Source organism: Panthera tigris, chromosome D4, assembly GCF_018350195.1.
Source record: "Panthera tigris isolate Pti1 chromosome D4, P.tigris_Pti1_mat1.1, whole genome shotgun sequence".
Taxonomy (NCBI): domain Eukaryota; kingdom Metazoa; phylum Chordata; class Mammalia; order Carnivora; family Felidae; genus Panthera; species Panthera tigris.
The window spans coordinates 5,969,359-5,983,371 of NC_056672.1; the positions used below are offsets into that span (position 1 = coordinate 5,969,359).

Sequence of the window (14,013 nt, forward strand, 5' to 3'; positions counted from 1 at the left end):
TTTTTCTTGTGTTGAGACCTTTTAAGATCTATTCTCCTAGCGGCTCCAGTATGGTACAGTAGTATTACCTGCGGTCAGCCTGCTGTGCGCGCCATCCCCGGGACTGACTGACTTCATAACCTCGACTTTGTACCTTTCCATCACCTCCACCCATTTCAGCCACCCCCCAGCCCCCACTTCCGGCAGCTGTCAGTCTGTTCCTTGTATCTATGAGTTTGGGTTTTTGTTTAGATACCACATATAAGAGAGATCATATGATATTTATTTTTCTGTATGACCTATTTTGTACAGTGCCCTCAAGGTCTATCCGTCCTGTCGCAAATGGCAAGATTCCTTTTCACGGCTGAATACCATCCCGTCGTACACATATTCCACGTTTTCTTTATCCATTCGTCCATCGATGGACACTTAAGTTATTTCCATATCCTATCGTAGATAATGCTGCAGTGTCCGTGGGGATCCACACGGTTTTCCAGAGTGGCTGCTCCAGTTCACGTTCCCACCAGCAGTGCACAGGGTTCCCTTTTCTCCGCATCCTTGCCAGCACTTGTTATCTCGTGTCTTTTTGGTAAAAGCCATTCTAACAGGTGTGCAGTGATAACTCGTGGTTTCAGTTTGCGTTTCCCTGATGATTAGTGATGGTGAGCCCCTTTTCGTGTACCCGTTGGCTATCTGGATGTCTCAATTTGGAAACGTATCTCTTCAAATCTTTTGCCCAGGTTTTAATTGGATTTTTTTTTTTTTTTTTTTTTTTTTTTTTTTTTTTGCCACTGAGTTGTAGGAGTGCTTTATATATTTTGGATATCTACCCTTTATCAAGATATAGGATAGGCAAATATTTTCTCCCATTCTGCCGATTGCCTTTTTGTTGGTTTCCTTTGCTGTGAAGAAGTTTTTAGCTTGACATATTTCCATTTATTTAACTTTTGTTGCCTTCGCTTTTGGTGTGAAATGCAAAAAATCATTGCCAAGACCAATGTCAAAGAACATTACTAAACCCGCATTGTTTGTTTTTTTTTTTTTTAAATGTTTATTTTTGAGAGAGAGAGGGAGACATGGAATTTGAAGTGGGCTTTGGGCTCCAGCCTGTCAGCACAGATCATATTTTACATGACCTAAGCCAGAGATCATGACCCGAGCCGAAGTCAGACGCTTAACTGATTGAGCTACCCAGGTGCCCCTAGCTTTGGGTTTTATGTTCAAATCTTTAATCCGTCTTGAGTTCATTTTTGTGTATGATGTCAGAGTGGTCCAATTTCATTCTTTTGCGTGTGGCTGTCCAGTTTTCGCAACACCATTTATTGAAGAGATTGTTCTTTCCCGGTATATGTATGTTCTTGGCTCTTTTCACATAAATCGATTGAACATGTATGTGTGGGTTTATCTCTGGGCTCTCTCTTCTATTCCATTGATGTGTATCTGTTTTTATGCCAGTGCCTTACTGTTTTGATTACTGTGGCTTTGTAGTATCGTTAGAAATCAGGGAGTGTGGTGCCTCCAGCATTGTTGTTCTTAAGATTGTCTTGGCTATTCATAGTCTTCTGTGCTTCCATACAGATTTTTAATTGTTCTATTTCTGTGAAAAATGCCATTGGAATTTTGATAGGGATCGCGTTGAATCTGTATATTGTTCTGGGCATTATGGACATGTTAACAGTATTAGTTCTTCTAGTCCCTGAACGTGGAATATCATCTTTCCATTTATCTGTGGAAGTAAATAATCATCGTATTCTCTCATTAATGTCTTAAAATTTTTCAGTGGACAGGTCTTTAACCTCCTTGGTGAAGTTTATTCCTAGGTATGTTATTATTTTTGTTGCAATTATAAGTGGGATTTATTTTCTTAATTTCTCTTTCTCACACTTCATCATTAGTGTAGAGAAATGTAACTGATTTTTGTATATAGATTCTATATCCTGCAACTTTAGTGAATGGTTAAATGAGAATGGTTTAATATTTGAAAATCAATCTATTTCACACATTACCAGAATAAAGGAGAAAAACTATCTCAATTGATAATCTCAATATAATCATCTCAGTAGGTAAAGAATAAGGATATGTCCCTTCATAACAGTACATTTATGATGTTCATAGAATATGACAATATAAAACCGTTATTTAGTAGATGATTTCCAATAATGACCTAGTTTTTTTTTTTTTTTTAAAGTTTATTTATTTTGAGAGAGAGAGAACACGATCAAGGTAGGGGCAGAAAGAAAGGGAGAGAAAGAGAATACCAAGTGGGCTTTGTGCTGTCAGTGCAGAGCCTGACTTGGGACTTGAACTCATGAACCCCAAGATCAGGCATGACTTGAGCTGAAACCGGGAGACACTTCACCAACTGAGCCACCCAGGCACCCCTATTTTTGTGTTTGTTTTTTTTTTTTTTTTTTTTTAAATCAGAGCTCTAATCCAGGATCAAATAGCATTTTATTGTCATGTTTTATTAGCTATATCACAGTGATTCTATAACACACACATCACAAATACAGAAGTGTAAAACTTAGTCATGGTGAGGTGCATACCTCTGAGCTTCAGGTGAGAAGCCCAGCTCCTGTCACACCCTCCAGGTGGCTGTCACCTGCCCCTTCTCAGATACAGCACCTGCCCTCTCCCCTCAGAGTAGCATTATCGTCCTGCTATTCAGGATATTCTCTTTTCTAGTTTAGCTTTGCCTGTTTTTCATATGGTTTTCATAGTATTTTATTTAAAAATTTTTTAACGTTTATTTTTGAGAGAGAGAGCACGCACATGTGTGAATGAGCGGGAGAGGGTTGCGGGGCGTGGGGGAGACACGGAATCCAAGCAGGCTCCAAGCTCTGAGCTGTCAGCACAGAGCCTGATGCGGGGCTCGAACCCACGAAGCGTAAGATCATGACCTGAGTCAAAGTCGGGCGCTCCACTGACTGAGCCACCCCGGTGCTCCTTCATAGTATTTTAATAGTATACCTCTGGTTATTAACATCTAATTGTAATAGTAATAGTATTTTAACATGGTAAGATTTGATCACCTAGGTTTTCTCACCGCTGTTTCCCTTTCTCCTTTCACATCTGTGTCCTCCGTGCATCCTGTCGGGAGGCATCTCCTGTCTGTCTGGCCACTGATGATGGTAACTTCTGGTCATTTGATGATGGTATTTCCCAGGTTTTTCTAACTGCTTTCCCCTTTGTGATAGGCCCTCTGAGACTGTACCTACCTTGTTTCTCGTGAGACTTTGATCCTGTTTCGGCAGACATTGAGATTCCTGCTCCAAAGCATTTCTACGTGATGTTAGCCAGCTATTAAGAGTTCTGGCTCCATCGTTTCGTCTGTAGCTATTAGTTGGAGTTCTCGAAGACTTTCTGTTCTCCCTTGTTTGTGTATTTATTTCCATGTTTCATGTGTTTTTATTTTATGGATGATGTATTCTGTTGCTGCCATCTTAACGCGTGAATTGTCTCCAGTTAGGCCAGCGGTAGCCCCTTCCCCTGCAGCTTGCGTCCTTCGGAGGTGCTTCTTGGAGCACTTCTCACTCCCGGCACGACTACTTTTGTACTTTCCCAGCTCCGGAGCTGGGGTTAGCCATTTCCTAAGGAGACCTCCTTTTAGTGGATAATGGTATTCGGAAGCAAAGATCTTGCTGGGTGGTAGGGTAGTTCTGATTTTAACTTTTTTTTTTTTTTGAGGAACTTTCATACTGTTTCCACAGCAACGACGTGGATGCAACTAGAGTATGTTACGCCAAGCGAAATAAGTCAGAGAAAGACAAATATCCTGTGATTTCACTCATACTTGGAATGTGAGAAACAAAACAGATGAACACAGGGGAAGGGAAGCGCACATCAGATAAAAACAGAGAGGGAGACAAACCATAAGAGACTTAAATACAGAGAACAGACCGAGGGTTGCTGGCACGGTGTTGGGTGGGGGACGGGCATCAAGCAGGGCACTCGTTGGGATGAGTACTGGGTGTTGTCTCTCAGCGAGGAATCACTGGGTTGTATGTTAACTAACTAGAATTTAAATAAAACATACTGGTGTCAAAAGAGAAAAAAGCAAAGATCTTAATGCTAGGTCTATTTTTTTTTCTTTGTATTTATCCTGCTTGGGGTTTATAGAGCGTTTTGAATTCATAGTTTGATGTTTTCTATGACTTTTAGAAAATTATGGGCTGTTACTTCTTCAGAACGTTGCTTCTGCTCCATTCTGTGTCCTCTTTTTTCTGGAACTAACTGTGCCACATATGTCTCTTACATACATTTCTATATTTTCCATCCTTTTTTTTTTTTTTCTTCTATGTCCTAATTCTGTCGCTCTATAATCCTTTCTTCCGCTGTGTTTAACCTGGTAGTAAACCATCTATTAAAATTCTTAACATCAGTTTTTATAGGGTTTCCATTTGACTCCTTTTTTTTTTTTTTTTTTTTGATAGATTGCACTTGTAAAATTCTTGCTGTGTTTCTGAAAATATTCATCATAGTTTTAAAATCCGTGTCTGGTGACGAGTATCTGGGTCACCTGGGCATTTGGTTTTGTAGTGTTACACTCCACCCCATCTCCACCTTTTATGATCATTTTTTCAGTAGGAAAGCAATTTGATTATTTGTTTATAAAGTTATAAACATCTTGATATTCTTAGATCGCCTGAAATACAATGACTTGATGTGCCTATCAGAGTCAACTTTTTGCTAAATTTTGTTGGAACAAACAATACCTGAATCTCAGTGGATTACAACAGCAAAGGCTTATATCTTGTTCGATACGTTTTGGTTCCTGAATAACTGTGCTTACGAACGTTCCGTGGTTTTGTTCCATGTGTGCCCTTCGTTATGGGACCCAGACTAAAGGAGAAGCGTCCGTCAGGGACATATGGATCTCCTGGCCAAAGTCAGCAGGCGGGAGGGACTGTGTGGTGGTCCCTGAGCGTCTTCTCGGCCGAGGGTCATGTTTCTCCACTCACAGTCTGTTGGCCAGAGCAGTTTCCAGGGCCGCACCTGCAGGGAACAGGGTGAGGATGTGGACGTGCTCCTTCTGCGGGAGGCGTGATGAGTCACGTGGGAGGGAGCAGAGAGTAGCCGTGGGCAATAATACAGTTTATCTCACCGTCCCAAGGAAGAATCTCCCGCATTTGAAAAAGCCGTATATGCGTAAAGATGTTATGCGGAATTATGAATAATGATAAAAAATATAAACAGTAGTAATACAAAACTTAGGGTGTTTTCAGAGAAAAGTTGTAGCTATTAAAATGGTAATTGTAGTACCTGGCAACTCAGGAGAGCGTGTTCAGTATGTTAAATGAAAGCACAGTGGACAGACTGCACGTGCCCTGTGAGTACAGCTGTGTACACACAACTGGATGTTTGTAGGACAACTCAAGATGGAAAAGCGACAGTACGTGTCGTAGAAGGATGGACTGTTGCGTGGGTTCTCATTTTTAAACTTAAACCTTTCATAGTGCAGTTACTTTATAATTAAAAATAATTTTACTTTCTGAAAGGTGATTTCTCGTTGTGAAAGTTGCATATGCTTATCAGAGAAGGGTTAGAAAACACAGAAAAAAAGACGAAAACGAAGTCTGGACCTGCCTCCCCAGACCACCGCAGGGCCGTTTTGGGTGTGTTCAAACATGACCACGTTCCCTTGCCTGAGTCCTCGCCTGTCCTTGTAGGTCCTGAAAACCCGTGGCTGGTCCAGGCCTATGTTTCTGCCGCTAAACACCCGTTTGCGTCAGTGGTGGCCCAGGAGGTTTTCCAGAGCGGGATCATTCCTTCAGACACCGACTTCCGCATCTACAGGGATTTTGGGAACATACCAGGTATTTGTCGTGGGCTGTGGTGTGACGGCAGTTAACCAGTAGCGAGTTTTGTTTTTTGCGGGTTTGTGAGTAAACAGCTTTTTCTGAAAGCATGTTTTCTACGGGAGAACTGTATATTCTGACTCACTGAAACTGATTTCCTGGTATTTTTTTTTTTTTTTTCCCTTTAAACCCTGGTCTACTTAAATGCTTGCCTTTTCTAGAACATGTCATCTTGCCCCACACTGCGGCAGAACGGGATGGGGGTGGGGGTGGGGGGGGGCAGCTGGTTAGCACTTCATTCCCCACAGGTGGCAGTACCTCCTTGAGGGGCCTTTGACTTTGGCTGTGGTCTGTCTTTGCCAGTTCCCCTGGCGGCTTGTGCCACTGCTGGGAATCTAGAGTTGGGCTTGGCCCGGCAGGGCTGGAAATGGCCAAGTGTCGATGGCCTCCTGAGCTCTGTGTTGCCACCCCTTGCCGAGTGACTTACAATGTCTCCCCGACGGGTGTACTTCCTTGGTCATTATGTACCATGGCTACAGATTCTGTAAGAATTTGGAAGAGAATTTATATGGTATTCATTCACAAGTGTGACAAAGCAGTCATGTCACTGCTTCGACGTTTTGTCTTTTTGGAATTTGATACATTAAACAAATAGGCCTAAAGAAAGGTTGATCTTTAAAGTAAAATGACGTGTTTTTTTGTTTGTTTGTTTTTTCCTGTGTGTCTTAGGAATTGACTTAGCTTTTATTGAGAACGGATACATCTATCACACCAAGTACGACACAGCAGACAGAATTCTGACAGATTCCATTCAGAGAGCAGGTTGGTATTCAAATGTAAACTCGTGATCTGTGTTAAAATGGAATGTTAGGGCTGACCCGCAAACCTGTAAATATCCCCGGGGACTGTGCTTCAGGGAGGCGGCCCGGCCGGTGGTGTGCGTGAGCCGGGTGGGGCTTTGCAGTTAGAGATGAGGGCCCGAATTTTAGCCTTGAAGTCTAGATAAGCAACTAAGAACGTAAGATTGTTGGTGGTGAGGCACTGGAAAGAGAGCGGACCCAGGGTTAACGTAGGATTGCTGAGCAACGGGCATGTAGCCAGAATGGAAGGCATATGTCGGAGGAGGTACAGGCACGTGTGTGGGCAGTTTGCCCAGGTGGAGGAAAGTTCCATCAGTCCAGGTCAGGTATGAGGGCAGGTGAGTGGGTTCTAGAATGAGTGTCAGGACCACACAGGGCAAGGGAGTCCACGTACTTTCAGAGAGGTCTGGAGTAGTCAGTGGAGGGGCGGCTGACTGTGAACCTTAACTCACAAGTTGGTAGGATGTGGCCCCGCCCCGTGTAGAAGAGGATGCTCCGGGCAAGAGCACAGCGAGAGTAGTGTGTGTGTGCGTGCGTGTGGACCGTCGGTGAGCAGAGTGGAGACTGCGGTCTGAATGGAAGTTGCAGAAGAGCCGCCCGGTCAGAAGGAAGGGACGGGTCAGGTGGCCAGCAGCAGGGACGGCTGCGAAGTGCGGGGCCCAGCCGGCTGGGGAAGGACGTGCCATCGGCTGCAATAGGAACGTGGGGAGGTGACCTGACCCGGAGCAGTCGTGGAGGGGGGAGACGTGAACTCCGTCCGATGGAGACAGGGGCTCCGTGAAGCGGCCCGGTGGAAATCGCACTGTGGCGGGAGAGCACTCGGCCGAACCGGGGACGCGGGTGTGGGCGTGGAGGACTTGGAGGAAGCCACAAATGCGTGGAGAATGGGAACGGCTTTTGCAACAGGGGACTCAGCCTGAGCTTTTGGGGAAAGCATATCTGAAGGCAGACAAGCCAGTGACAGAAATGCCACGATGAGGTAGTGTGGTGTGTAAGTGGATGGCGGAGGAAGGGGTGGGATGAGCGGCAGGGGGGCCGCCAGTCGGTGGTCCAAGGCCTCTCGCTGCCCCCGTGTTCAGTTCAGACTCCTCCGCTCTGTCGGTGAGCGAACACCTCCGGGGAGTCTGGTTCTGCCCCTGGACTCTCGTTCGGGACTCGATCTGTCCGTGTGGGCGGGCGCTCCCATCGTCCTTCCGTGGTGGCGGCCCGGACGGACGCGCTTGACGGGGAGCGTCTACACAGAAAGGCCTCCCTAACCTCTCAGACTCCACGGGATGCCCGTACTTCTCTTTATTGAGTTGAGACAGAATCGACGCTCGTTATCCTTAAGGCACGTGTGATTCCCTGTTCGGTGCCTGTGGGCCTCCTGACCGGGTTTTTGTCTCTTGGGTCGGCACCGAATTTCTGGTAACCAGAGCGGTGGCTGTTACGTGAGATACCCGTTAAGTGAACAGAGTGAGCAGCAGTGTTTGGGTTCGATAACAGCAGGGAAAGCATAGTTCTGGGACAAAGGAGAGATGAAGGCCAGGTGGCCGAGCTTCCGAGCGGAGAGGAGACAGAGCGGAGGCCTGGGCCTCATCTGAGAAATTTCATGAGAAAGGTGGCCGGGGGGAGATGGAGAGGGCGGGAAACTGTTGTCGTTCACATTCTGTCAAACAGCGCGTGGCTTATTCAACTCTGTGGTCTTTCTTTTCTTTACTGATAGGTGACAACATTTTAGCGGTTCTTAAATACCTAGCTACGTCGGATGTGTTGCCTTCTTCTTCAAAGTATCGCCATGGGAACGTGGTCTTCTTTGACGTGCTTGGCCTATTTGTCATCGCCTACCCCTCTCGCGTCGGCTCCATAATTAACTACATGGTGGTGACGGCCGCAGTGTCGTACCTGGGCAAAAAATGGTTGCGGCCCAAACAGAAGAGTGAGTATTTTTCTCTAAAACTGCAACACTGGCCTGGGTGTAAGAATCTGCGTGAAGTTTTTCAGGAAGCCTAAAATCTTAAAGAAAAACAACATTTGATGTATACTGGAAGACGTTCGCAAATGGATGTCAGATGGACGTGCCCGTTACACTTCTGGTCTTGGGGCAGCAGGATGTTTTTGTGTACCTAATACACAGAAGCACCACAGAGGGGCTACCGAAAAGTGGTTTGCACACGCTGACTGTGAGTGAAAACTCCCGTTGAAAAGTCTCGTGCACCCGTCGCACCGGGCGTGAGCGCACTGACTCCAGCACTTGCCGTTACGTTGGTTTCCTTCTCCTTAGAACGTTTCATTGTCGAAGCGGGTCTGGGCCGTGACGAGCTAACACGCGCGGGCGGCACGGTTCAGCCCAGTTTGCCCCGGTTACTTCGCCAGCCCTGCCGCTCCGGCCTTAGCTTCCGGGCACGATTTCACGGGGAGCTCTGCCTTCCGTTCGGGCCGGTGTTTCCATACGCAGAGCATCGCAAAGGTGGCGAAGGCTAGAGCTCTCCGCTTTCCTGGTCAGGAGTGTGTCGGAGCCGCTCCTGGCCACTTCTGTCTCTGGGTGTTTGGCGCCCGCAGACTCCCCGTAAACGCTACATGGATACGACTCGTCCGTAACCTTCCCTGTTCGGGTTTGTCAGAAACCTCGCCCCAGGGCCTTTTCACTACTTTCCAGTTACAGTGCTGGATGTTTTGTTTTGCTTTGTTTTGAGTTTGCCCTTTTGACTCTACTGCTTGTGAGACTGGTTTGATAAAGCTGGTGACGTCCACGTTGTGTTCTGTCTCCAGCTGGTAACTACACGAAGGACTTCTTCTGCGGGCTCGGCATCACTCTCGTGAGCTGGTTCACCAGCCTGGTTACCGTGCTCATTATAGCGGTGTTCGTCTCTCTCATCGGACGGTCCCTCTCGTGGTATAACCACTTCTACGTGTCCGTCTGTCTGTATGGAACCGCAGCCACAGCCAAAATAATCCTCATCCATACCCTCGCAAAAAGATTTTATTACATGGTAAGTGTTAGGCATGTTTATTGATTTTTTTTTTGCCGCCTGCAGGGATTGGAGACAGACTCCGGTGGGATTCATTGTATTTGGCCTGTGGAGGCGTCAGAAATGGCTTCGCGTGATCGTAGAACACTGGCTCCCAGAACCGTGTTCCGGTTCTGGAAGGCTGCTGCTTTGGAGGGTTTTGTTGCAGGCTTCGGTGCCGTTATCAAGCTGTGAGGCGTTTGGGTGGTTGTGACAGCAAGGCCGAATCTGCTTCGGTGTGCCCCCGTGCACTTGGTCCGCCAGCCCTCCCCGGGCTCGCCCGTTCCTCTTGTGAGTGGCTCGGTCCTCCGCTGGGCCGTGGGTTGAGCGCCACGAGGGCCCGGCTGCCGTGCTCCTCGTCGCTGGTGCCCGGGCCCCTCGGACACAGGGCACTGACACGCAGGAAGCATGTTGCCCTGAAGCTGCACTCGGAGTTTCTCTTCCGTCTCCTTCACTTTTTTTTTTTTTTTTTCCCTTTCACCCCGTGTGTTAATGCGGATTCTGACGGCATGCAGATGTGCTGTGGCAGGGGGAGGACACCTCCTAGGGGAAAAAGAGGGAAGAGTGATAGGGTTCCAGAATGATCTATGCTGATGGGGAGAATATCCCCATATTGTTAACGGTTTCAGCCGTGTAACAGGACTCACAGTAAACTACAATGCAAAAGTGACCCATGGTTTCTAAAGAGCTTCTAAGTGACTTAAAGGGAAAAATCTGTTAGCTCCCATATTTATTTTCAAGACAGCCAATGCGCACCTGTTTTTTCAGTTTGCCCTGCTAGGATTAGAATGCAGACAGAAGGTTAGGTAATCCGGCGTCTTTCCACAAGGATGTCTTTGGTGCTAGACCGTGGATGAACCTTGGTCTCCGTTTCAGTTGATGTTGGGCTGTGGTCTGAGGACCGCTTCCATGCCAACCTCAGAAGAGGCCCTTTGAAGCTAGCCGTCTGTTTATGGATGAACTAATGCTTGTGTCTTTGTGGCTTCCGTGTCCAAGAGATTGTGCTGTGGGACTCAAGTTCATGTGCTTATTCTTAGTGCAGTGGTATGTTACCCGGGTGTGGGGGTCGTTGTTAATGAGGCAGGGGGGCCAGAGACAGAAATGCTTATGAGTGAAGTTCCATTTACTTGGACTAATTTCAGTTGTCTGATCATGAACTTTGGGGCTGAAAGCACAATGGAAAGGAAGACGGGTCGCATTTCACAAATATTCTCAGAGCTGCCTGGTGGGCCTGGCCGCCTGCGACGGCCCGGTGGGAAGAGATTCATAAGGACGGGTCTCTTGGAGGAGCTCACAGCTTCATGTGGGGGGCTGGGGGAGACCCTTGTTCGCAGTACCTTGGGATGAAGTGAGAGAACGGCCTGTTCGGCTGGAGCGGTTCGGGGCCAGGAGAGAGGAGTCGGTTTGTGGAGGCCGGGAAGGCTTTGTGAACGAGGTGGTGACGTGTGAACTGGGTTTTGGAGCAGGAGCGGAAGCGCGGCAGATGGCGGTCAGAGGTGGGAGCGCCCGGGATGCATTTGGGTCATGGTCAGTAAGCTCAGCGTGGTGAGCACGAGGCGGTGGCCCGGTAACCGGGAGAGCAGGCCAGCGTGAAGCCGGGGCACGACCCTGAGGATCAGTGAGGCGGCCAGTAGCATTTTCTGAGTAGGATCGCGAGTGACTGTGACAGCGTAGAGACTGATGGCAGTGGGCGGGTGGCAGGGATCAGAGGTGAGAGAGGGGAGCCAGACCTGGGGGGCGTCTGTTTGATCTCTGAGTACAGTTACATATCTGGGTGGTACTCGGCTTGAGATCGAATCCTAAGTGCCATTTTCCTCTAAATTATTTTTGAAGACTGCGCCCCTTCACGCCGCGTTGTACGTCTAAGTGCAGCAGCGATAGCCTTTCGTTTCTGAGCGGGTTTGTCGAGAGAACTTGAACGGGTTTTGGAAACTCGTGACCGAAGCTGTCTCGAGCTCTCGAAGTAACCCACATGCCGATTTTGGGGTTTTTGCGCTGCAGTGGTAACTTTGTTGGTCATGTTAATGGAATCCCTGGTGCGGACGTTCAGAGGTATGAAGTTCTTACGGCAGCTTTTTTCTGAGGAGCTCGGGGTGCTGCACGGGACTCCTCAGACTTCAAAGCCCAGAAATACAGATCAAATTTCTGAACGTGAAGGCACCAGGAAGTCAGGGCGGGGCCGAGCTGCACCACAAGACCGGTTAGAGGAGGAAGAGACACGGGAACCCAGCCAAACCCCAGAGGGCCAGGTCCCCGAAGGGCCTGCAGTTTTCCAGGCGTGCTGCTGGTGGCGCTGTTCTTTGCAGGTCCCTTCTCGCCTTTGGAAGCTGCAAAACTAGAAAAGCCTACAGGGGTGAATGTTTTTAGGAGAGCCCTTCCTAAATCTATTTTAGGAAATTTCCAAAGGTTCCTTTTAGCCCAGTGGAAGAAAAGCACAGATTGCACACGAGTAATGATATTTTGTTTTGTTTTTAAGTGTTTATTTTTGAGAGAGAGAGGAGAAAAGGAGAGCGCTAGTTGGGGAGGGATGGAGAGAAGGGGACAGAGGATCCGGAGCAGGCTCCACGCCGACAACAGAGAGCCTAATGCGGGGCTCGAACCCACGAACCGTGAGATCATGACCTGAGCCGAAACCAGCCAAGAGTTGGAAGCTTAACCGACTGAGCCACCCAGACACCCCACGAGTAATGTTTTTACCCCATCTTCCTAAATGCCCCTTTCCTGTGCAGCAATTTAAATTCGTTATGTCATGACAGGAGGTAGTGTTTACTTACAGTTTAAAATGCTCTTTAAAAGAAAATAACTCTTCTGAGGGATGGAAATTTTATCACAATATTAGATCTTTATGAATGCCCATGGATGAGATTACTGGTATATCTCTCTTTCTTTCAGAATGCCAGCGACCGGTACCTGGGAGAAGTGTTCTTTGACATCTCGCTGTTTGTGCACTGTGTTTCCCTTATGGCTCTCACGTCTCAAGGACTTTGCTCGGCGTTTATTAGTGCTGTCTGGGTGGCGTTTCCCTTGCTCACAAAGTTTTGCACGCGCAAAGACTTTAAGCAGCATGGTAGGGTATATTGGGTTTTTATGCAAATGGGAAAATACCTTAAGATGAATAGGACAGGACTTGCGGGAATTGGTTTTTTTTTGGTCTTTTGGGCTAGGGTTTCAAGATTCTTGCTGTGTTGTGTTTTGGTTTTTTTGTTTGTTTTTTTTAAATTTTCAGATCACACGGATTTTTATTTTCTACCTTATACCCCATCCCATTCTCACATTTATGAATGCATGCTGATGTATTACCTACGTTCCATTTCATTCTTACTTGTATTTTTACGTCCCTGAGTGAAATGTTCTGTGTTAGGTACAGCAGTGCTATGCAAATCTGTGTCTCACTGTAGAATTTCAAAGATGTGTGATTTCTTTCTCTTTTTCCCTAGGTGCCCAAGGAAAATTTATTGCCTTGTACCTCTCGGGGATGTTTGTTCCTTATCTTTACGCACTGTACCTCATCTGGGCAGTATTCGAGATGTTTACCCCCATCCTTGGGAGGAGTGGTACAGAAATCCCACCTGACGTTGTGCTGGCTTCCATTTTGGCTGGTTGTACGATGATCCTGTCTTCCTATTTTGTAAGGAAAAAACATTTAAAAAATAGTTCTTCCTGTATGTTTTATATGAATATGCGATGAGTTTAGCTACAGTCGATTCTGTGAAATTGTGTTGCTTATACTTGGAAACACTTAAGCAAAAGAAACAGTCATGTGTGTGCAGAAAGTAGGTTTGGTGTGGTAAGAAGATGGGAAATGGGGTTTTAGTTTTGCGTCCCGGTCCTCCCGAGTCCTCTGGTCGTACCTCTCCTCACAGCCTTCAAACCAGCTGAACGTGAATCTGGAGAACGCACACCAGGTGAGAACTGGTAGAGGTTGCTTGGTGGTGGATTTTTAGAACAATTCCTAATTAGAGGCAAAGGTTAATAAATACGTGGTGGTTTTATTAGTGTTTTTAGAGCTGGTGGAGGAAGACTGGTTCTGATGAGGCTCTTTCCGTTACCGTTCAGCTACCTGGCTGCTAGGGCCGCAGAGTTCGGAACGGAGCCCCTCTCCTCAGGTGGTGGACACACACGATGCGGAGCGTCACAGGCCTTGTCATTCTGGTGTCGGCGTTCTGCCCTTACAGGGACAGTCCTGCCTTTGCCCTCCCTGCAGCTGTCCAGAGAGAAGGCAGACCCCACGCGGACCCCCCCGCTCTGGGCGGGCTCTGGGCAAGCTCTGCCCTCGGCACGGCGTCCGTACTCTGCAGGACTCCGGTCTGGCCCCGCTGGTGCAGGCAGGCGTCTGTGTTGTGGCTCTTTCCATTGGAATTGTGAAGGATAGGAAGCAACTACTGA

At 47.4% G+C, this 14,013-nt stretch overlaps 1 protein-coding gene across 1 annotated transcript in view; it reads left to right on the forward strand.

Moving 5' to 3' along the window:
* The window catches only part of ERMP1 (endoplasmic reticulum metallopeptidase 1), a 45,930-nt gene that overhangs the window by 13,334 nt on the left and 18,583 nt on the right, over positions 1-14,013 (forward strand). The window contains exons 5-10 of the mRNA XM_042964520.1: positions 5,649-5,795; positions 6,507-6,599; positions 8,343-8,555; positions 9,389-9,609; positions 12,520-12,694; positions 13,065-13,255. Coding sequence (XP_042820454.1) covers positions 5,649-5,795; positions 6,507-6,599; positions 8,343-8,555; positions 9,389-9,609; positions 12,520-12,694; positions 13,065-13,255 — 1,040 coding nt within the window. The remainder of the gene's footprint in view (positions 1-5,648; positions 5,796-6,506; positions 6,600-8,342; positions 8,556-9,388; positions 9,610-12,519; positions 12,695-13,064; positions 13,256-14,013) is intronic.